The following is a 17,777-nucleotide window of genomic DNA, read 5'->3' on the forward strand; positions in this document are numbered from 1 at the left end:
GTCAGCTGTGTGACTGTGGGCGAGTCACTTAACTTCTCTGTGCCTCAGTTCCCTCATCTGGAAAATGGGGATTAAGACTGTGAGCCCCACGTGGGACAACTTGATTCCCCTGTGTCTACCCCAGCGCTTAGAACAGTGCTCGCCACATAGTAAGCGCTTAACAAATAAAATGAATGAATGAATGATTTGCTCTTACCCACCCCAGCGTTTAGTACAGTGCCTAGCGCACAGTAAACGCTTAAAAAAAATCATTAAGAAAAAAAGACCCGAAACCAAGAGCACCTGGACACGCCCCCCACGATGGCCTTAGCCCCCCCCCCATCCCCGGGAGTTCGTGGACACTCATTCATTCATTCAATCGCATTTATCGAGCCCTTACTGCGTGCAGAACACTGGACTAAACGCTTGGGCTGTCCACTTCGGCAACAGATAGAGACCATCCCTGCCCGACGGCGGGCTCGCAGGCCAGAAGGAGGAGAAAGAATAATGTATTCGTTCATAATGATGTTGGCATTCGTTAAGCGCTCACTGTGTGCAGAGCGCTGTTCTAAGCGCTGGGGTAGACACGGGGGAAGCATGTGATTGGCCCCCACGACCTCGGCCTCCCGAGCCGCGACCTGACCCCGCCCCCGGGGGTGATTGACGGGCGGCGCCCAAGGGCGGTCCCGGGCTCGGCCCCGCCCCCGGCAGGGATTGACGGGCGGCGCCGGCCCCTCCCGCCCCGGTTTGATGGACGTCCCGCCCCGCCAATCCCCGGCCGGGGAGGCCCCGGGGCGGCCAATGGGGCTGCGGCGGGGGCGGGGCCCCGGAGGGCTCGGCCCAAGCAGGAAGGCTGGAGCGGCCCGGCCCCTGCCCCTGCCCCGGCCCCTGCCCCGGCCCCAGGCCCCTGGTCCCTGGTCCCAGGCCCCCGGTCCCTGGCCCGGCTCAGCCCAGCAGGACGGGAACGGAGGCGTCGAGGTGACGGGGGGCGCCTGGGTCCCCTCCTCCCTCCCTTTCCCACCCGGGCCTGCTGGGCCTTTGGGCCCCCCCCCCCCCCCGCTCTCCGTCAGACGCTTTGAGATCCTCCCCCCCTTCCCCGCAGTGAAGCGCTTGGAGATCCTCTTCTTCGCGCCCCCTCTCCCCCTCCCCCCAGCCCCCCTTCCGTCCCTCCGTTGTCCCCGCAGCCATCCGCCCCCCTCTTCCGATCCCTAAGCGCTTGGAGATCCTCCGGGTCTCCCCCCGCCCCAATTTGCAGCCATCCCCTCTCTGGTCATTTAAGCGCTCCCCACCCCTACCCTTCTTCCCTTCCGGTCACTTAAGCGCTTGGAGATCCTCCAGTTCTCCCCCCCTCCCCCCCACCAAACCCCAACCTCTGGCCCTTGATTCTCCCCTCCGCCCTCCTCTTCTCCCTTTCCGGTCCTTTAAGCGCTTGGAGATCCTCCAGTCCCCGTCCCCCCCCCCCCAACTTCTGGCCCTTGATTCTCCCCTCCACCCTCCTCTTCTCCCCTTCTGGTCAGTTAAGCGCTTGGAGATCCTCCAGTTGTCCCTCCCGACTTGCAGCCATCCCCTCCCTCTCCCTCCTCTGCTCATTTAAGCTCTTGAAGATCCTCTAGTCCTCCCCCATCCCAAATTTCAGCCCCCCGGTTCTCCCCTCATCCATCTCCCCCCACCCACCCTTCTTCCCTTCCAGTCACTTAAGCGCTTGGAGATCCTCCAGTTCCCCCCCTCCCCCCCGACTTCTGGCCCTCCATTCTCCCCTCCGCCCTCCTCTTCTCCCTTTCAGGTCCTTTAAGCGCTTGGAGATCCTCCTCCCCTCCCCCCCCCCCCAACTTCTGGCCTTTGATTCTCCCTTCCACCCTCCTCTTCTCCCTTTCCGGTCAATTAAGCGCTTGGAGATCCTCCAGTCCCCCCCCCCCCCCCCGCAACCCCAACTTCCAGCCCTTGATTCTCCCCGCATCCATCTCCCCTCCGGCTGCCCCCTTTTCCTCTTCCGGTCACTTAGGCGCTTGGAGATCTTCTAGTTCTCCCCCACCCCGACTTCTGGTCCCTTGGGTCTCCCCATAGTCACCCCCCTTCTCCCCATCTGGTCACTTAAGCGCTTGGAGATCCTCTAGTTCTCCCCACCAACCTCAACTTCCAGCCCTCGATTCTCCCTGCAGGCCACCCCCCTGCCCAACTTCTCCTCTTCCGGTCTCTTAAGCGCTTGGAGATGCCCTGAGTTCTCCCCCGACCCCAACATCTGGTCCCTCAGCTCTCCCCAGAACCAAGCTGGCGCTTTTACCGGTATTTCTTAAGCCCTTACTACGCTCCAGGCACTAGACTGAGCGCCGGACCTTCCGGGGGGTGGCCGGGCCCGTGTCTGTCCCACCCAGCGCTCCCCCGTCACGTCCACCAGGTCCTCCCAGAAGTGGGGGAGCGGGTTGGGGACGGTGCCTGGGGTTGGAAAAGAGGCAGCCGGGTGCCCTGGATCTCCCATCTTCCTCCTGACTCACCTCCTCCCTCCCCACCCCCAGGTAGTTCCCGCACCGGAAAATGTGGAATCCCAACCCAGGTACGTGTCGAGGTAGGGAAGGGAAAGAGATTCCCTCCCCCCCACCCTACACATGCACACTTTTCCCTCTACAATCCACCCGGCCCCCCCCTTTTCCTCCCCCCGACGCTCCCCAGTAATCTCTTCCTCCCTCCCCATTCTCCTTTCCCCCCTTCCCCATCGTAATAACCGTGATCTTTCTTAAGCGCGTGCTGGGCCAAGCACTGTGCCAAACCCTGGGGTAGATACAGATTGGACTCAAGTCCCGACTTGGGGCGCGCAGTCTGAGGAGGAAGGACAAGAGGCGTCGCCCCCCATTTACAGATGAGACCAAGAGGCGCAGAGAAGTTGTGATTTGCCCAAGGTCACGCAGCAGGCCGGATTCCAAGTCCTCTGGCTCCCCGTGTTCTTCTCCCTCTCCTCTCCCCTTCCATTTATTTCCCCCCTTCCTTTTTCTTTCTCCTCCCTCCCCATCTCCTTCTTCCCCTTTTCCTCTCCCCTCCCTCTCTTCTCTAATAACTGTGGCATTTGCTAAGCGCTTACTTTATGCCAAGCGCCGTACTAAGCGCCGGGGGAGATACAGGCTCATCAGGCCCCTCCTGGGCCAAGTCGGAGGGAGACCAGGGAGCGAATCCCCATTGCGAAGCAGCGAGGCTTGGTGGAAAGAGCCCGGGCTTGGGAGTCAGAGGACGTGGGTTCTAATCCCGCTTCCGCCACTCGTCTGCCGTGTGACCTTGGGCGAGCCGCTTCACTTCTCTGCCTCAGTTCCCTCATCGGTAAAATGGGGAATAAAAGTGTGAGCCCCACGCGGGACAACCTGATGAGCCTGTATCTACCCCAGTGCTTAGAATAGCGCTTGGCACATAGTAAGCGCTTAACAAATACCATCGTTATTATTATTAAATGACGGAACTGAGGCCCAGGAAAGTGAATTGCCCCAGGTCACACAGCAAGTGAGAAGCAGCGTGGCTTCCCTTTCTCTACTTCCCTTTCTCTGCCCTCCTCATTTCCCTCGCTCTCCCCTTTCCCTGCCTCGGGGGGCAACAAGCTGAAGTCCTCCCAGTCCGGAGGTTCCTTCCTTCGTTCAGTGGTGCATTTACTGAGCGCAGAGCCCTGTACTAAGCGCTTGGAAGCCGCGTGGCTTAGTGGAAGGAGCCCGGGCTTGGGAGACGGAGGCCGTGAGATCTAATCCCGCCTCCGCCGCTTGTCGGCCGTGCGACTTCGGGCAAGTCACTTCACTTCTCTGGGCCCTCTATCTGGAGACTGTGGGGACAAGCTGATGACCTTGTATCTCCCCCAGCGCTTAGAACAGTGCTTGGCACATAGTAAGCGCCTAACAAATTCCAACATTATTAATTAACTTCTCTGTGCCTCAGTGCCCTCGTCCGTAAGATGGGGGTGAAGACTGTGAGTCCCAGGTGGGGCCCGGCCGATCACCTCGTATCTCCCCCGGCGCTTAGAACGGTGCCCGGCCCGTAGTAAGCGCTTAAGAAGTACCATCGTTGTTATTATTACGGAGCCGACGGCTCGGAGGGGGAGACGGACGTGAACGCGTCGTATTTACCTCGGGTTTTCTCTGCTTCGCCCCTCTAGGCCAGCCAGGGACCTATCCCCAAGGCGGGGCGGCCTACCCCCCAAACCCTGGGTACCCCAACCCCTCCCAGCCCCCGCCCATGAACCCCGCCTTCCCCCCCGGCGTCTACCCCCCTCCCCCGGCCGCCGGGAACCCCGTCTACCCTCCCGGAGCGCCCCCGTACCCAGGGCAACAGCCGGGACCCTACCCCGCCCCGGGCCCTTACCCGCCCCCCTACCCCCCTCCCGCCCCGGGCGTGCCCGGCTTCAACCCCCTGATGCCCGGGATGACGGGGCCGCCCGTGGCGATGGACAAGAAGATGCGGAAGAAGATGAAAAAGGAGCACAAGAAGGCTCACAAGCAACACGGACACCATAAGCACGGAAAGGTCAGGACCCCCCCCCCCCCCCCCGTCACCCCGGGCGGCGTCAGGAGGAGGGCTCGCTGGGCCCGAGTTCTAATCCTGCCGTCCTGATGTAGCCCAGGCGCAGGGTCAGCGCTTCGTCCAGTCCGTCGACGGTCTCCGTCGAGTGCTTCCTCCCCGCGGAGGGCCCTCGACTAAGCAACCGATTAGACTGTAAGTGCATCGGTGGGCCGGGATCGTCTCTATCTGTTGCCGAATTGTCCATTCCAAGCGCTTAGTACAGTGCTCTGCACATAGTAAGCGCTCGATGAATACTATTGAATGAATGAACTTGGGAAAGTACAGAACAGGTTAATCGGTAGACACCGTCCCTGGGTAGGAGGGGAAGGGAGGGGGAAATAGGCGTTTTTCCAGAAGTAGAGTGAGAAGGAGCGTGGCCTAGCGGAAAGGGCACGGGTCTGGGAGTCACGGGACCTGGGTTCTAATCCCACCCGTCTGCTGTGTAACCTTGGGCCAGGCACTTCCCTGTCTCTGGGCCTCGGTCCCCTCATCTGCAAAGTGGGGGATTAAGACCGTGAGGCCCGTGTGGGACAGGGACCGGGTCCGACCTGATTAACCTTTATCCCCCCTTCCCCCCAGCGCTTAGAACAGTGCCTGACACGTAGTAAGCGCCTAACAAGCCGTAAAAGAAAAAAAAAAGCAAACATCCCCTGCGTGTCACCGGCAGCGAGCAAGGGAGAGGGAGGAAACGGTTGCCCGCAGACATCCTGGAATGGGTCTGTCTGTTGTTGTACCGTCCTCCCCCAAGCGCTCAGTACAGCGCTTTGCACACAGTCAGCGGTCAGTAAATACCACTGAATGAATGAGTGAATCCTGGGGGGCAGGAAGAGCAATAGTGAAAGGAGAGGGAGATGTGAGGTGGGGGGAAGGGAGAGGAAGTGGAGGTGGAGGAAGAGGATGAGCAGATCTCCGCCCCATTCCCCGCCGCCTTGGCCACATTCCAGGAGGCCTGGTTCCAGGAATCTTCTAAACCAGTGGGAAGTGATGCGGTAACATCATTAGCCTGTGTATTATTGTTACGGTTATTATTATATGATTAATGGAGCGCTTACTCTGTGCAAAGCACTGTACTAAGCTCTTGGGAGACTACATGATAACATCAGACCCATTCCCTGCCCACAGCGAGCTCACGGGCTAGAGGGGGAGACGGACATAAATAGAAATCGATCGAGCAATGAATTGCAGATATGAGAAGCAGCGTGGCTCAGTGGAAAGTTATGGGTTCGAATGCCGGCTCTGTCACTTGGCAGCTGTGTGACTGTGGGCAAGTCACTTCACTTCTCTGGGCCTCAGTCACTCATCTGTAAAATGGGGATTAACTGTTGCCGAATTGTACATTCCAAGCACTTAGTACAGTGCTCTGAACATAGAGCTCAATCGAATGAGTGACAACCTGATTACCCTGTATCTACCCCAGCGCTTAGAATAGTGCTCTGCCTATAGTAAGCGCTTAACAAATACCAACATTATTATTATTATTATACATATGTGCTGTGTAGACCCAGTCATTCATCCATTCGTATTTATTGAGCGCAGAGCACTCTACTGAGCGCTGGGGAGAGGACAGTACTACGAAAAAAGCAGGCACGTTCCCTGCCCACAATGGGCTGCCAGTCTAAGCGGGGAGACGAACATAAATAGAAATTAATAAATGAGAAATACGGGGCCGGGAGGGGAGAGGCAGGAGGCCGACGCGGTCATCCAGGCGGGAGCGGAGGAGCGATGGCCCTAGTGTTCATTCATCCGCATTTACCGTGTGCGGAGCACTGTTCTAAGCGGTTGGGAGAGGAGGCGAGAACGGTCGACGGACCCATTCCCTGCCCACCGCAAGCTCACAGTCCGCGATGTGCGGAGCAGCGAGCTAGACAGTTGGAAGGGTACGGATCCATGTGGAGCTGGCGGTCCACCCGAGAAGACGGACGGTAGACTACTTTTTAGACAGGAAGGAGGGGAAGAGGGGCTAGGGATGTGAGTTTGTGATGGATTCTTTTTAAGAGAAAAGTCTGAGCGGTCCAGGAGGTTGCAAATCCTCCCTGGGCTCGGGTGCCGAAGCTGGGGGGCGGATAGAGCCAGAGGTGCAACCCGGGAGGGCTTCCTGGAGGAGGCGGGAATCACTGGGATGTTTGTGAAGTCCTTCCCATGTGCCAACTCGATCCCGCGGGTTGACCTTAGGGAAAGAGCATGGGCCGGGGAGTCGGAGGACCTGGGTTCTAGCCGTAGCTCGGTTACTTGTCGGCTGGGCCCTGGGGCAAGTCACTTGACTTCTCTGGGCCTCAGTGACCTCATCTGTAAAATGGGGATGAAGACTGTGAGCCTCACGTGGGACAACCTGATGACCCTGGATCTCCCCCAGCGCTTAGAACGGTGCTCGGCACATAGTAAGCGCCTAACAAATACCAACATTATTATTCTAATTCCGGCTTCGCCACTTGTCAGCTATGTGACCTTGGGCCAGTCACTTCACTTCTCTGTGCCTCAGTTCCCTCATCTGTCAAATGGGGATTACGACTGGGAGCCCCAAGTGGGACAACCTGATGACCTTGTATCCTCCCCAGCGCTTAGACCAGTGCTCTGCGCATGGTAAACCCTTAATTTTTTAGGCGACGCAGCGTGGCTGAGTGGAAAGAGCCCGGGCAAGGGGTTCCAGAGGTGGTGGGTTCTAATCTCCGCCCCGCCGCTTGTCAGCTGGGTGACTTCGGGCAAGTCGCATCACTTCTCTGGGCCTCAGTGACCTCGTCTGGAAAATGGGGATGAAGGCAGGGAGCCCCACGGGGGACAACCTGGTGACCTGGTAGCCACCCCAGCGCTTAGAACAGTGCTGGGCACATAGGAAGGGCTTAACAGATATCACCATTAGTATTATTAACAAACACAATCATAATTATTATCATATTTAATTATTACATATAATTATTGTTAATAATTATGATTTCCCTCTTCTCCACAGCATTCCTCCTCATCCTCCAGCAGCGACTCCGACTGAGGCCGGGCCTGCCGCCCCCCCCCCCCCCCCCCCCCCCCCTCCGCCCCCCCCCCCCCCCCCCCCCCCCTCCGCCGCCGGCCGCCCCTCCCCTCCCGCCGGCCGCCCCTCCCCCTCCCCGCCGGCCCCGCCCCCCAACCCTCGTCCTCGCCCCTGATTGGCTGCCGGAGACGCCCCGAAGACTCCCCATTGGACAGCGTCCCCGCCGCCGGATCGGACCATTGCCGACCAGGCCCGGGGGTGGAGGGGCCCGCCGGACTTCTCTCCGAAAAGGTTTTTAATCCGAGGGAAAATGGGATATATATATATATATATTTTTGCCTCCCCCTTTCCTTTGAAAGTCGTTTGAGGGCGGGGAAGGATGACATTTCGAAAAGGGCGAGAGGCAGCGGGAAGAAGGGGCAGTTGGGAGCGGCGGAGCACTTCATTTCCCAGCGGGCTGTGCGACCCGCCGGGCCCGCCGCGGGGCCTGATGGGAAATGTAGTCTTCCTAAATGGGGCAGGGGCCATTTCAGGCCTGACTTCCTCCTTTCCCGTCTCGTCCATATCTTTGAGCCCGATGGGCGCTGACAACCCAAAATGCCAAACAGAGATCCACATTTGTTTTTCCCCCCCAATAAAGCCGCTTTTGCTGTTCCTCAGGGGTCCGTGCTGTCATTTTTGGCTGTTCCCAGCATCCTCTGGGTGAAGGGGTTTTGCCCACCATCAGGTGGGCTCTCTGGGTTGTAGTTACTTTGTCCCCAGGACATGAAAAGTCTAGGGGCCACACTCCACCTCTCTTAGACCCCCTGCTCTAAAATAAAATAAATGGTGGTATTTATTAAGCGCTTCCTATATGGAAAGCACTGTTCCAAGCACTGGGGGGATACAGGGCAATCGGGTTGTCCCACGTGGGGCTCACAGTTTTTAATCCCCGTTTTACAGATGAGGTCACTGAGGCACAGAGAAATTAAGTGACTTGTCCAGAGTCACACAGCTGGCAAGCGGCGGAGGCGGGATTCAAACCTATGACATGTTGCCGATTTATACATTCCAAGTGCTTAATAATAATAATAATAATGATGTTGGTATTTGTTAAGCGCTTACTAGGTGCAGAGCACTGTTCTAAGCGCAGGGGGAGATACAGGGTAATCAGGTTGTCCCACGTGAGGCTCACAGTCTTAATCCCCATTTTACAGATGAGGGAACTGAGACCCAGAGAAGTTAAGTGACTTGCCCACCGTCACGCAGCTGACAAGTGGCAAAGCCGGGATTCAAACCCATGACCTTTGACTCCCAAGCCCGGGCTCTTTCCACTGAGCCACGCTGTTTCTTAGTACAGTGCTCTGCACATAGTAAGCACTCAATAAAAATACTATTGAATGAATGACCTCTGACTCCCAAGCCTGGGCTCTTTCCACCGAGACACGCTGCTCCAAATGGGATCGAAGCCAAGTAAATCGGGGTTGATAGAGCTGGGTAGCCAGATAATAATCATGATAATTGTGGTATTGTTAAGCACTTACTATGTGCCAGGCACTGTACTAAGCGCTGGGGTAGATACAAGCAGATCGGGTTGGACACAGTCCCTGTCCCACATAATAATAATAATAGTAGTAGTACTTGTTAATTGCTTAGTATGTGCCAAGCACTGTTCTAAGAGCTGGGGTAGATACGACCTAGTCAGGTTGGACACGGTCCCTGTCCCACAGGGGGCTGACGCTCGTAATCCCCGCTTTACAGATGAGGGAACTGAGGCCCAGAGAAAGTGATGTGACTTGCCCAAGGTCACCCAACAAACAGGTGGTGGAGCGGCGATTGGAACCCAGATCCTTCTGCTCCCAGTCTCAATCCCCATTTTACTGACGAGGTAACTGAGGCACAGAGAAGAGAATAATAATTATAATAATGATGGTATTTGTTAAGTGCTTACTATGTGCCGAGCACTGTTCTAAACGCTGGGGTAGATACAGAATAATCAGGTTGTCACACGTGAGCCTCACAGTCTTAATCCCCATTTTACAGATGAGGGGACTGAGGCCCAGAGAAGTTAAGTGACTTGCCCAAAGTCACACTGCTGACGGGGCCGGAGCCGGGATTCGAACCCATGACCTCTGACTCCTAAACCCATGCTCTTTCCACTGAGCCACGCTGCTTCTCAATAATAATAATGATGGTGTTTGTTACGTGCTTACTAGGTGCCAAGCACTGTTCTAAGCGCTGGGGGAGATACAAGGTCATCAGGTTGTCCTAGGTGGGGCTCACAGTCTTCATCCCCATTTTACAGACGAGGGAGCTGAGGCCCAGAGAAGTGACTTGCCCGAGGTCACAGCTGGCAAGTGGCGGAGCTGGGATTAGAACCCAACACCTGACTTCGTGGCCCGGGCTCTATCCACTACACCACACTGCTTCTCTGGGTAATTCAGACCCGCGCTTCAAGGTTTACTGTTCCCCAGCTCGTTGTTCAACTCTCCACTTGGCTTGGACTGGTGGCCTTGACTAGGATTTGACCTTGGAATAACCACAAGAGAAGCAGTGTGGTCTTGTGGAGAGTGTCCGGGCTTGGGGGTCACAAGGACCTGGGTTCTAATCCCGGCTCTGCCACAACGTCTGCTGGGTGACCTTGGGCAAGTCACTCAATCACTTCATTTTTCCTCAGTCACCTCATCTGTAAAATGGAGATTAAGACTGTGAGCCCGATATGGGACAGGGACCGTGTCCAACGCGATTTGCTCATATCCCCCTCAGTGCTTAGTACAGTGCCTGGCACACAGCGCTCACCACATCCCACTATTATCATCACCACCCGGGGATCCCGCTCCGGCGCTTCCCACGGCCTTTGATTTGGGCTCAGGGCTGCTGCAGGGAGGGAGGTAGGCCGGGCTGGCTCGATGCTGAGGGAAAGGGTTGAGTGGAGGGCCCGGAGCCCTTCACCGGCCAGGTTTCCCCGGACTGACCCAGCCCCGGTTCCCAAATTCCCACCGCCTCATCTGGAATTGGTGCAGGGGGGATCCCACTCGCGAGGAGGGCAGCCATACCCGCCAGAAGGCACCCCGCTTGCCGCGTCGCCATCTTAGACCACACAAAGGATCGGGAAACCCAGGGCTTCTCCTCGGGCCCAAGCTGGAGTCCTCCAGGGCCCAACTTTTTATTTTGGTGTTCGGGGCTGAAAAGAGGAAAGGGATTTTAGGCGGAAATGGGGATCGAGAGAGAACAGGCTCCCGGAACCAGTAGGCCCGAAAGCCGCCATTTTGGATCTTCTCAGTCCTGACAGGAAACTCTCAGGTCTTGGGCGAGATCTGGGGTGAGGGAGGCAGTTGGGGGGCTCCCCGGCCTGGTCAAGTTGGCTTTGGCCCCTTCGCCCTTTCCAGTCTGCTGTGGGCCGTCCTCGGGGGGGGGAGGCGGGCAGGAAACCTCAGCAGGGAAAGGCCTGCTCGTCTTTTAGAACAACGGGAAAGCCGGGCTCGCTGACTGTTGCAACTGTTGTGACGACTGTTGAACGGAGCCCCCCCAGGGACCTGAAACACGGCTCCCCTAACCAGTCCCCGCGCCGCCCAACTGCTTTTGTCGGGTTTATCGGCATCTCTGTCCCCTCTGTTGCGTTGTTGTGGTTTCATTTTATCCTTATGCAACCATCACCGAACTCCCCACCGGACACTCTCAGATCTTTAGATCGTGGACCCCTTGGAGGGGAGGGATCACGTCTAGTTCTCCGTACTTTTCCCCCCACCCCAATCAGCGGTATTTATTGACTGCCTACTGTGTGCAGAGCACTTTTTGTTTTATAGTAGTTAAGCGCTTACTATGTGCCAGGCATTGTACAAACCACCGTGGCCTAGTGGAAAGAGCACAGTCCTGGGAGTCAGAAGGACCCGGGTGCTAATCCCGGCTCTGACCCGTCTCTGCTGTGTGACCTTGGGCCAGTCGCTTCACCTGTGTGCCTCAGTTACCTCATCTGTAAGAGGGGGATTAAGACGGTGAACCCAATGTGGGATATGGGCAGGGACGGTCTCTATCTGTTGCCGAATTGACCATTCCAAGCGCTTAGTCCAGTGCTCTGCACGCAGTAAGCGCTCAATAAATACGATTGAATGAATGAACATGGACCGCGTCCAACCCGACTTGCATGTATCTCCCCCAGGGCTTAGCACAGCACCGGGCACATAGTAAGCACTTAACAAATACCTCAATTATTATTATAAAAGATAGGTTGAACACGGTCCCTGTCCCACATGGGGCTCACACCCTTCATCCCCATTTTGTACATGAGGTAACTGAGGCACAGAGGAGTGAAGTGACTCGCCAAGGTCACACAGCAGATGAGAGGCGGAGCCGTGATTAGAACCCAGGTCCTGTGGCTCCCAGGCCCAGGCTCTTTCCGCTAGGCCATGCTGCTTCTCTACTGTACTCCCCCAAGCACTGTAGTAGACCATAAGCTCGTTGTGGGCAAGGAATGTGAATGTGTCTGGTTAGCGTTGTCTTGTACCCTCCTAAGCGCTTAGTACATAGTACTCCCTTCTGCATCGCCCTGACTTGCTCCCTTTGCTCTCCCCCGACCCCAGCCCCGAAACACTTAAGTATTTATCTGTAATTTTATTTATTTGTATTGATGTCTGCCTCCCCTCCGCCCCCCGGACTGTGAGCTGGTCGGGGGCAGGGAATGTCACCGTTTTTAATCGTATTGTACTTTCCCAAGCGCTTAGTACAGTGCTCTGCACCCAGTAAGCGCTCAATAAATCTGATTGAATAACCAATTCATGAATAAGGGGGCTGGGGTGGGGTGAGTATCAAAGGGATGCAGAAAGGAGAGCGAATGGAGTTGGGGATATGAGAGGTTAGTCGTGGAAGGCTTCCTGGAGGAGGTACGATTTTAGTCGGGTATTCATTCAGTGGTATTTATTGAGCGTTTGCTGTGTGCTGAGCCCTGTTCTAAGCGCTTGGAGAGAGTACAACAGAATTGGTAAACACATTCCCTATCCACAATGCGCTTTCAGTCTAGACGGGGAGGCAGACATCAATATTAATAAATAATTTAGAAATACATCGTTTCTAGATACGTACTTAATAATAATAATGTTGGTATTTGTTAAGCGCTTACTATGTGCAGAGCACTGTTCTAAGCGCTGGGGTAGATCCAGGGTAATCAGGTTGTCCCACATGAGGCTGACAGTTAATCTCCATTTTACAGATGAGGTGACTGAGGCTCAGAGAAGTGAAGTGACTTGCCCACAGTCACCCAGCTGCCAAGTGGCAGAGCCGGGATTCGAACCTGTGACCTCTGACTCCCAAGCCCGGCCTCTTTCCCCTGAGCCCCGCTGCCCTTCATACTTAATATTGTTGCTTCCACTGTGACCGCCGTGAGCAAAGCACTGACCTAAACGCTGGGAGAAATACGCAGTTGAGAACTAGACGGTCAGAGGTTCTTCATAAATACCATCGCTGCTCCCGAGAGTGATGGCGAGGAGCAGCATGGCAAAGGGGATAGAGGAGGGGTCTGGGAGTCAGAAGGTCACGGGTTCTAATCCCGGCCCCGCCACCTGTCTGCTCTGTGACCTCGGGCAAGTCACTTCTCTTCTCTGGGCCTCAGGGACCTCATCTGGAAAATGGAGATCGAGAGTGTGAGCCCCGCGGGGGACGGGGACTGTGTCCAGTCTGATTTGCCTGTACCCACCCCAGTGCTCGGTACAGTGTCTGGCACATAGTAAGCGCTTAACAAATACCAAAATTATTATTATAATTATTATTACCAAGCACTTGGGAGAGTGGAATAGCATCCGTAGACACGATTCCTACCCCCAAGGAGCTTACAATCTAGTAGGGGAAGCAAACAGTAAATTGAATGACAGAAAGGGGAAGCGACAGGGTGTAATAATAATAATAATGTTGGTATTTGTTAAGCGCTTACTACGTGCCAAGCACTGTTCTAAGCATTGAGGTAGATACAAGTCATCAGGTTGTCCCATGTGGGACAATCTCACAGTCTTCATCCCTGGATTTTCACATAAATGCTCTGTAAATAAGTCTCTTCCTGAGAAACAGTCTGGTTCAGTGGAAGGAGCAGGGGCCTGGGAGTCAGAGGACCTGGGTTCTAATCCCGGCTCCACCACGTACCTGCTGTGCGACCTGGGGGAAGTCACTTCACTTCTCTGTGCCTCAGTTCCCTCATCGGCAAAAGGGGGATTCGATACCTGTCCTTCTCCTCCCTTAGACGGTGAACCCCGGGTGGGACCTGATTATCTCTTATCCACCCCAGCGCTTAGTACAGCGCTTGGCACACAGGAAGGACTTAGATCCCACAATTTTCATTATTGTTATTAGGCTCTACGATGGTCAGTCTGCATTCGACTCTTCTCATTAGGAATTCACACTGCGGTGACAAATAGGAGATTTTATTTTTTTCTTCCCTTTCCACACAGGGACAGAGAGGAGGAGAATGGGGATGAAGACCGTGACACCCTAGTGAGATGGAGCCCGTGTCCAACCTGATTAGCTTCTATCTACCCCAGCGCTCAGTACAGTGCCCGGGCTAAGCACTCTAAGTGCTTAAACAGTTACCAGAAAAAAAAAGAGCGCCAAAATGACAGAAAGAGGCCGAGGCAGGAGAAGAGGAGGCTGAGGGGGAAATGGACACATCAAACAAACAGTGCTTGGCACATCGTAAGCACTTAAATCCCCCAGTCATTTTTATTAATATTATTGTGGGACTTTGGGCAAGTCACTTCCCTTCTCTGGGCCGTAGTGACCTCCTCTGGAAAATGGGGATTAAGACTGTGAGCCCCACGTGGGCCAACCCGATGATCTTGTGGCTACCCCAGCGCTTAGAACAATGCTTGGCACATAGTAAGCGCTTAACAAATACCATCAGTATTAGGAAACTAGCAAGTGGGGCTGGAGTAGGGGGTAATAGATCTGGGCTGAGGTGAATCAGGTTGGAGGTGGGAGCCTGAGGGGAAAGAGAGTCTTTGGTTTTAAATCCTCTGCCTCCTCAGCATTACTGGCCCTGAGAGTCCCCTTCTTTTTTTAAAAAAAATAAAAAATTATTTTGGGGTATTAAGTGCTTACATGTTCATTCAATAATATTTAGTGAGCGCTTACTATGTGCAGAGCACTCTACTAAGCGCTTGGAATGTACAGTTCGGCAACAGATAGAGACAATCCCTGCCCAGTGACGGGCTCACAGTCTAAACGTGCCAGGAACTGTACTCAGCGCTGGAGTAGATATTCATTCAGTGGTATTTATTGAGCGCTTACTGGGTGCAGAGCACTGTACTAGGCGCTTGGAAAGTACAATTCAGCAACAGAGACAATCCCTACCCAACAAGGGGCTCACGGTCTAGAAGGGGGGAGACAGACAGCAAAACAAAAGAAATAGAGAGGCATGAATAGCATCAATATAAATAGAATCACAGATCTATACACATCATTAATAAAACAAATAGAATAATAAATATGTGCATATATACCCAAGTGCTGTGGGACAGGGAGGAGGGTGGAGCAGAGGGAGGGGGTCGGGGCGATTACCTCGAATTACCTTGAATCTTCCCCAGTGCTTAGAACAGTGCTTGACACATAGCGTTTAACAAATACCCTAATTATTGTTATTATTACTGCCTTGTTCTGTTTCCAGGCCAAGCAACCCAACTGAACAAAATCTGTACCCCCTTCTTGGCCCCGAATCGACATTGGCTCCCCCAGATCCACTCTCTTCACCCACTGCGCCCCAGCCCGCTCTCTCTATTTTTCCCAAGCCATCCAACTCACCGGGCCTCGATTCTGGGATAGAGCCCGAGCCTGGGCGTCAGAAGGTCCTGGGTTCTAATTCCAGCTCCGCCACGTGTCTGCTGTGTGACCTTGGGCAAGTTGCTTCACTTCTCTGGGCCTCAGTTTCCGCATCTGTAAAATGGGGATTAAGAGTGTGAGGCCCATGTGGGACAGGGACTGTGTCCAACCCGATTACCCTCAAACTATCCCAGCGCTTAGAACAGTGCTTGGCACATTGTAAGCGCTTCAGCATGGCTCAGTGGAAAGAGCCCGGGTGTGGGAGGCAGAGGTCATGGGTTCGAATCCCGGCTCCACCGCTTGTCAGCTGTGTGACTGTAGGCAAGTCACTTCACTTCTCTGTGCCTCAGTCACCTCATCTGGAAAATGGGGATGAAGACTGTGAGCCTCACGTGGGACAACCTGATGACCCTGTATCTGTCCCAGCGCTTAGAACAGTGCTCTGCACGTAGTAAGCACTTAACAAATAACATTATTAAGTAATGTAATTATTATTATTATTACTCTCGTGTCTCTCACCGCTGCCCTCTTGCCCTCCCTTCGGCCTACAACCCCATCCCGCTTTTAATATCCGGCAGACCACGGCTTGCCCCATCTTCACGTCTTCTTGAAATCCGACCTCCTCCAGGAAGCCTTCCCCGATGGATCGCTCACCTCCCCAGTATCGATCCCCCCATGATCCCCTCAGCTCTGCGGCGGCGAGTTCCGCGTTTTCGGCCTCAACCGCGGATGTGCATCTCATATACACGAGGGGCAGTGTCCCCTGATGGTTAGAGCTCGGGCCCGGGAGTCAGCGGGACCTGGGTTCTCATCCCCACTCCACCGCTCTGCCTGCTGTGTGACCTTGGCCAAGTCACTTCACCCCTCCGGGCCTCGGTTCCCTCATCTGGCAAACGGGGATTAAGACTGCCAGCCTCTTGTGGGATGGGGATTATATCTAACCTGATGAGCTTCTATCTACCCCGGCACTTAGAGCAGTTCCTGGCACGTATTAAGAGCTTAACGATTACCATAATCATCATTATTATAATTTACCCTATGACTTAACCACTCACTCACTTTTCCTTCTTCCTCTATGAATTATTTGGTGTCCGTCTCCCCCGGCTAGACTGTAAGCTCCTCCAGGCCAGGGATCTCAATAAATACCTTCTCTTGATGGCGTGATGACCTCTGTTGTACTTTCTCGAGGGTTTAACACCGTGTTCTGTGCAGAGAAGCCGCTCAGTGAACACGAGTGATGATTAGACTGGTTTCAGCCCTGAGGCAGCTTTCTAGAAACACCGGTGGCCGTTTTTTTTTTGGCTAATGGTACTTTTTAAGCGCTTACTAGGTGCCAGGCACTGAACTAAGCGCTGGGGGTAGAGACGAGCTAATCAGCTTGGACCCAACCCATCTCCCACACGGGGCTCGCGGACTTCATCCCCATTTTAGCAGCGTGGCTTAGTGGAAGGAGCACAGGCTTGGGAGTCGGAGGTCGTGGGTTCTAATCTCCCCTCTGCCTCTTGTCGGCTGTGTGACCTTGGGCACTAAACTTCTCTGTGCCTCAGTTCCCTCACCTGGAAGATGGGGACAACGCGATTACCTTGTATCTATCCCTGGTGCTTAGAACGGTGCTTTGGACGTAGTAAGTGCTTAACAAACACCATTATTATTATGACCTTCCGACTCCCAGGCCCGGGCTCTAGCCACTCTGTCATGCCGCTTCCCCTTGACTCTGTTATTCTGTGTTATAGGATACTCTCCCAAGCGCTTAGTACAGCGCCCAGCCCACTGTTGGCTTTCAATAAATACGAGTGATTGATTGATGATTGATTGATGGAGCCAGGATCTGGGCCTGAAGCTGGTCCAGGGCCCCCCCCCCCCGTCCCTAGGCTTGTCTCCATCTCCCCCCCGCCCCCTTCATTTATAGGGGGTCCCCCCGTGTCCCCCAGCCCCCGATGATCCCGTGAAGATCGAGGAATTTCCCTTGGCGCCATTCCCTTCCCCACCTCATCTTCCCTCCAGTCCCCTCTCTTTCCCTTCCTCTTCCCTCCCGACCAGCGCCGAGCGGCGGCTGCCTTTCCCCCCGCCGGCCGCCAGGGGCCGCCCCGCCCGGGCCCGCCCCCTCCCCCCGCGGGGCCGCTCTAGCCCGCCCTCTCCCCTCCGCCGCCCTCGGCGCGCCTCGTTGGTCCCCGCGCCGACTGGGGCCGCTCTGGCCGGCCCGGCGGACCCGTTGGGAGCCGCCTCCCCTCCCCCGTTCGACGTTCGCCTCGCCGGCCCCCGGGGCGGGAGCGCTTCCGGGGTCGGAGTGTGCGCGGGGTTGAAAGCGGCCCGCTCCGCCCCGTCCCCCTCCCAGACCAGCAGAGGCAGCAGCCGGAGCAGCCGCAGCCCGCGCCCTCTCCCGCCCGCCCGCCCTCCGCCCTCCTGCCCGCCCTCCGTCGCCCGCCCCGGGGTCGCTCTTCCCCCCTTCCTCCTCCTCCTCCGCCCCCCCCTTTCCTCCTCCGCCCGCGGGGCCCCCCTCGCCCGCCTTCCCGCCCGCCCCTATTGTTCCGCC

General features: G+C 55.6%; 1 protein-coding gene across 1 annotated transcript; it reads left to right on the plus strand.

The window, feature by feature from the left end:
• The first annotated feature begins 854 nt into the window (after window positions 1-854).
• On the plus strand, window positions 855-7,526 carry PRR13 (proline rich 13). Its single transcript, XM_029073804.1, has 4 exons — window positions 855-957; window positions 2,493-2,530; window positions 4,103-4,470; window positions 7,454-7,526. The coding sequence occupies exons 2-4, from the start codon at window positions 2,512-2,514 to the stop codon at window positions 7,487-7,489; spliced, it is 423 nt and encodes a 140-aa protein (XP_028929637.1). The 5' UTR covers window positions 855-957; window positions 2,493-2,511; the 3' UTR covers window positions 7,490-7,526.
• The last annotated feature ends 10,251 nt before the right edge of the window (window positions 7,527-17,777 follow it).

This window comes from Ornithorhynchus anatinus, chromosome 10 (assembly GCF_004115215.2).
Source record: "Ornithorhynchus anatinus isolate Pmale09 chromosome 10, mOrnAna1.pri.v4, whole genome shotgun sequence".
NCBI lineage: Eukaryota > Metazoa > Chordata > Mammalia > Monotremata > Ornithorhynchidae > Ornithorhynchus > Ornithorhynchus anatinus.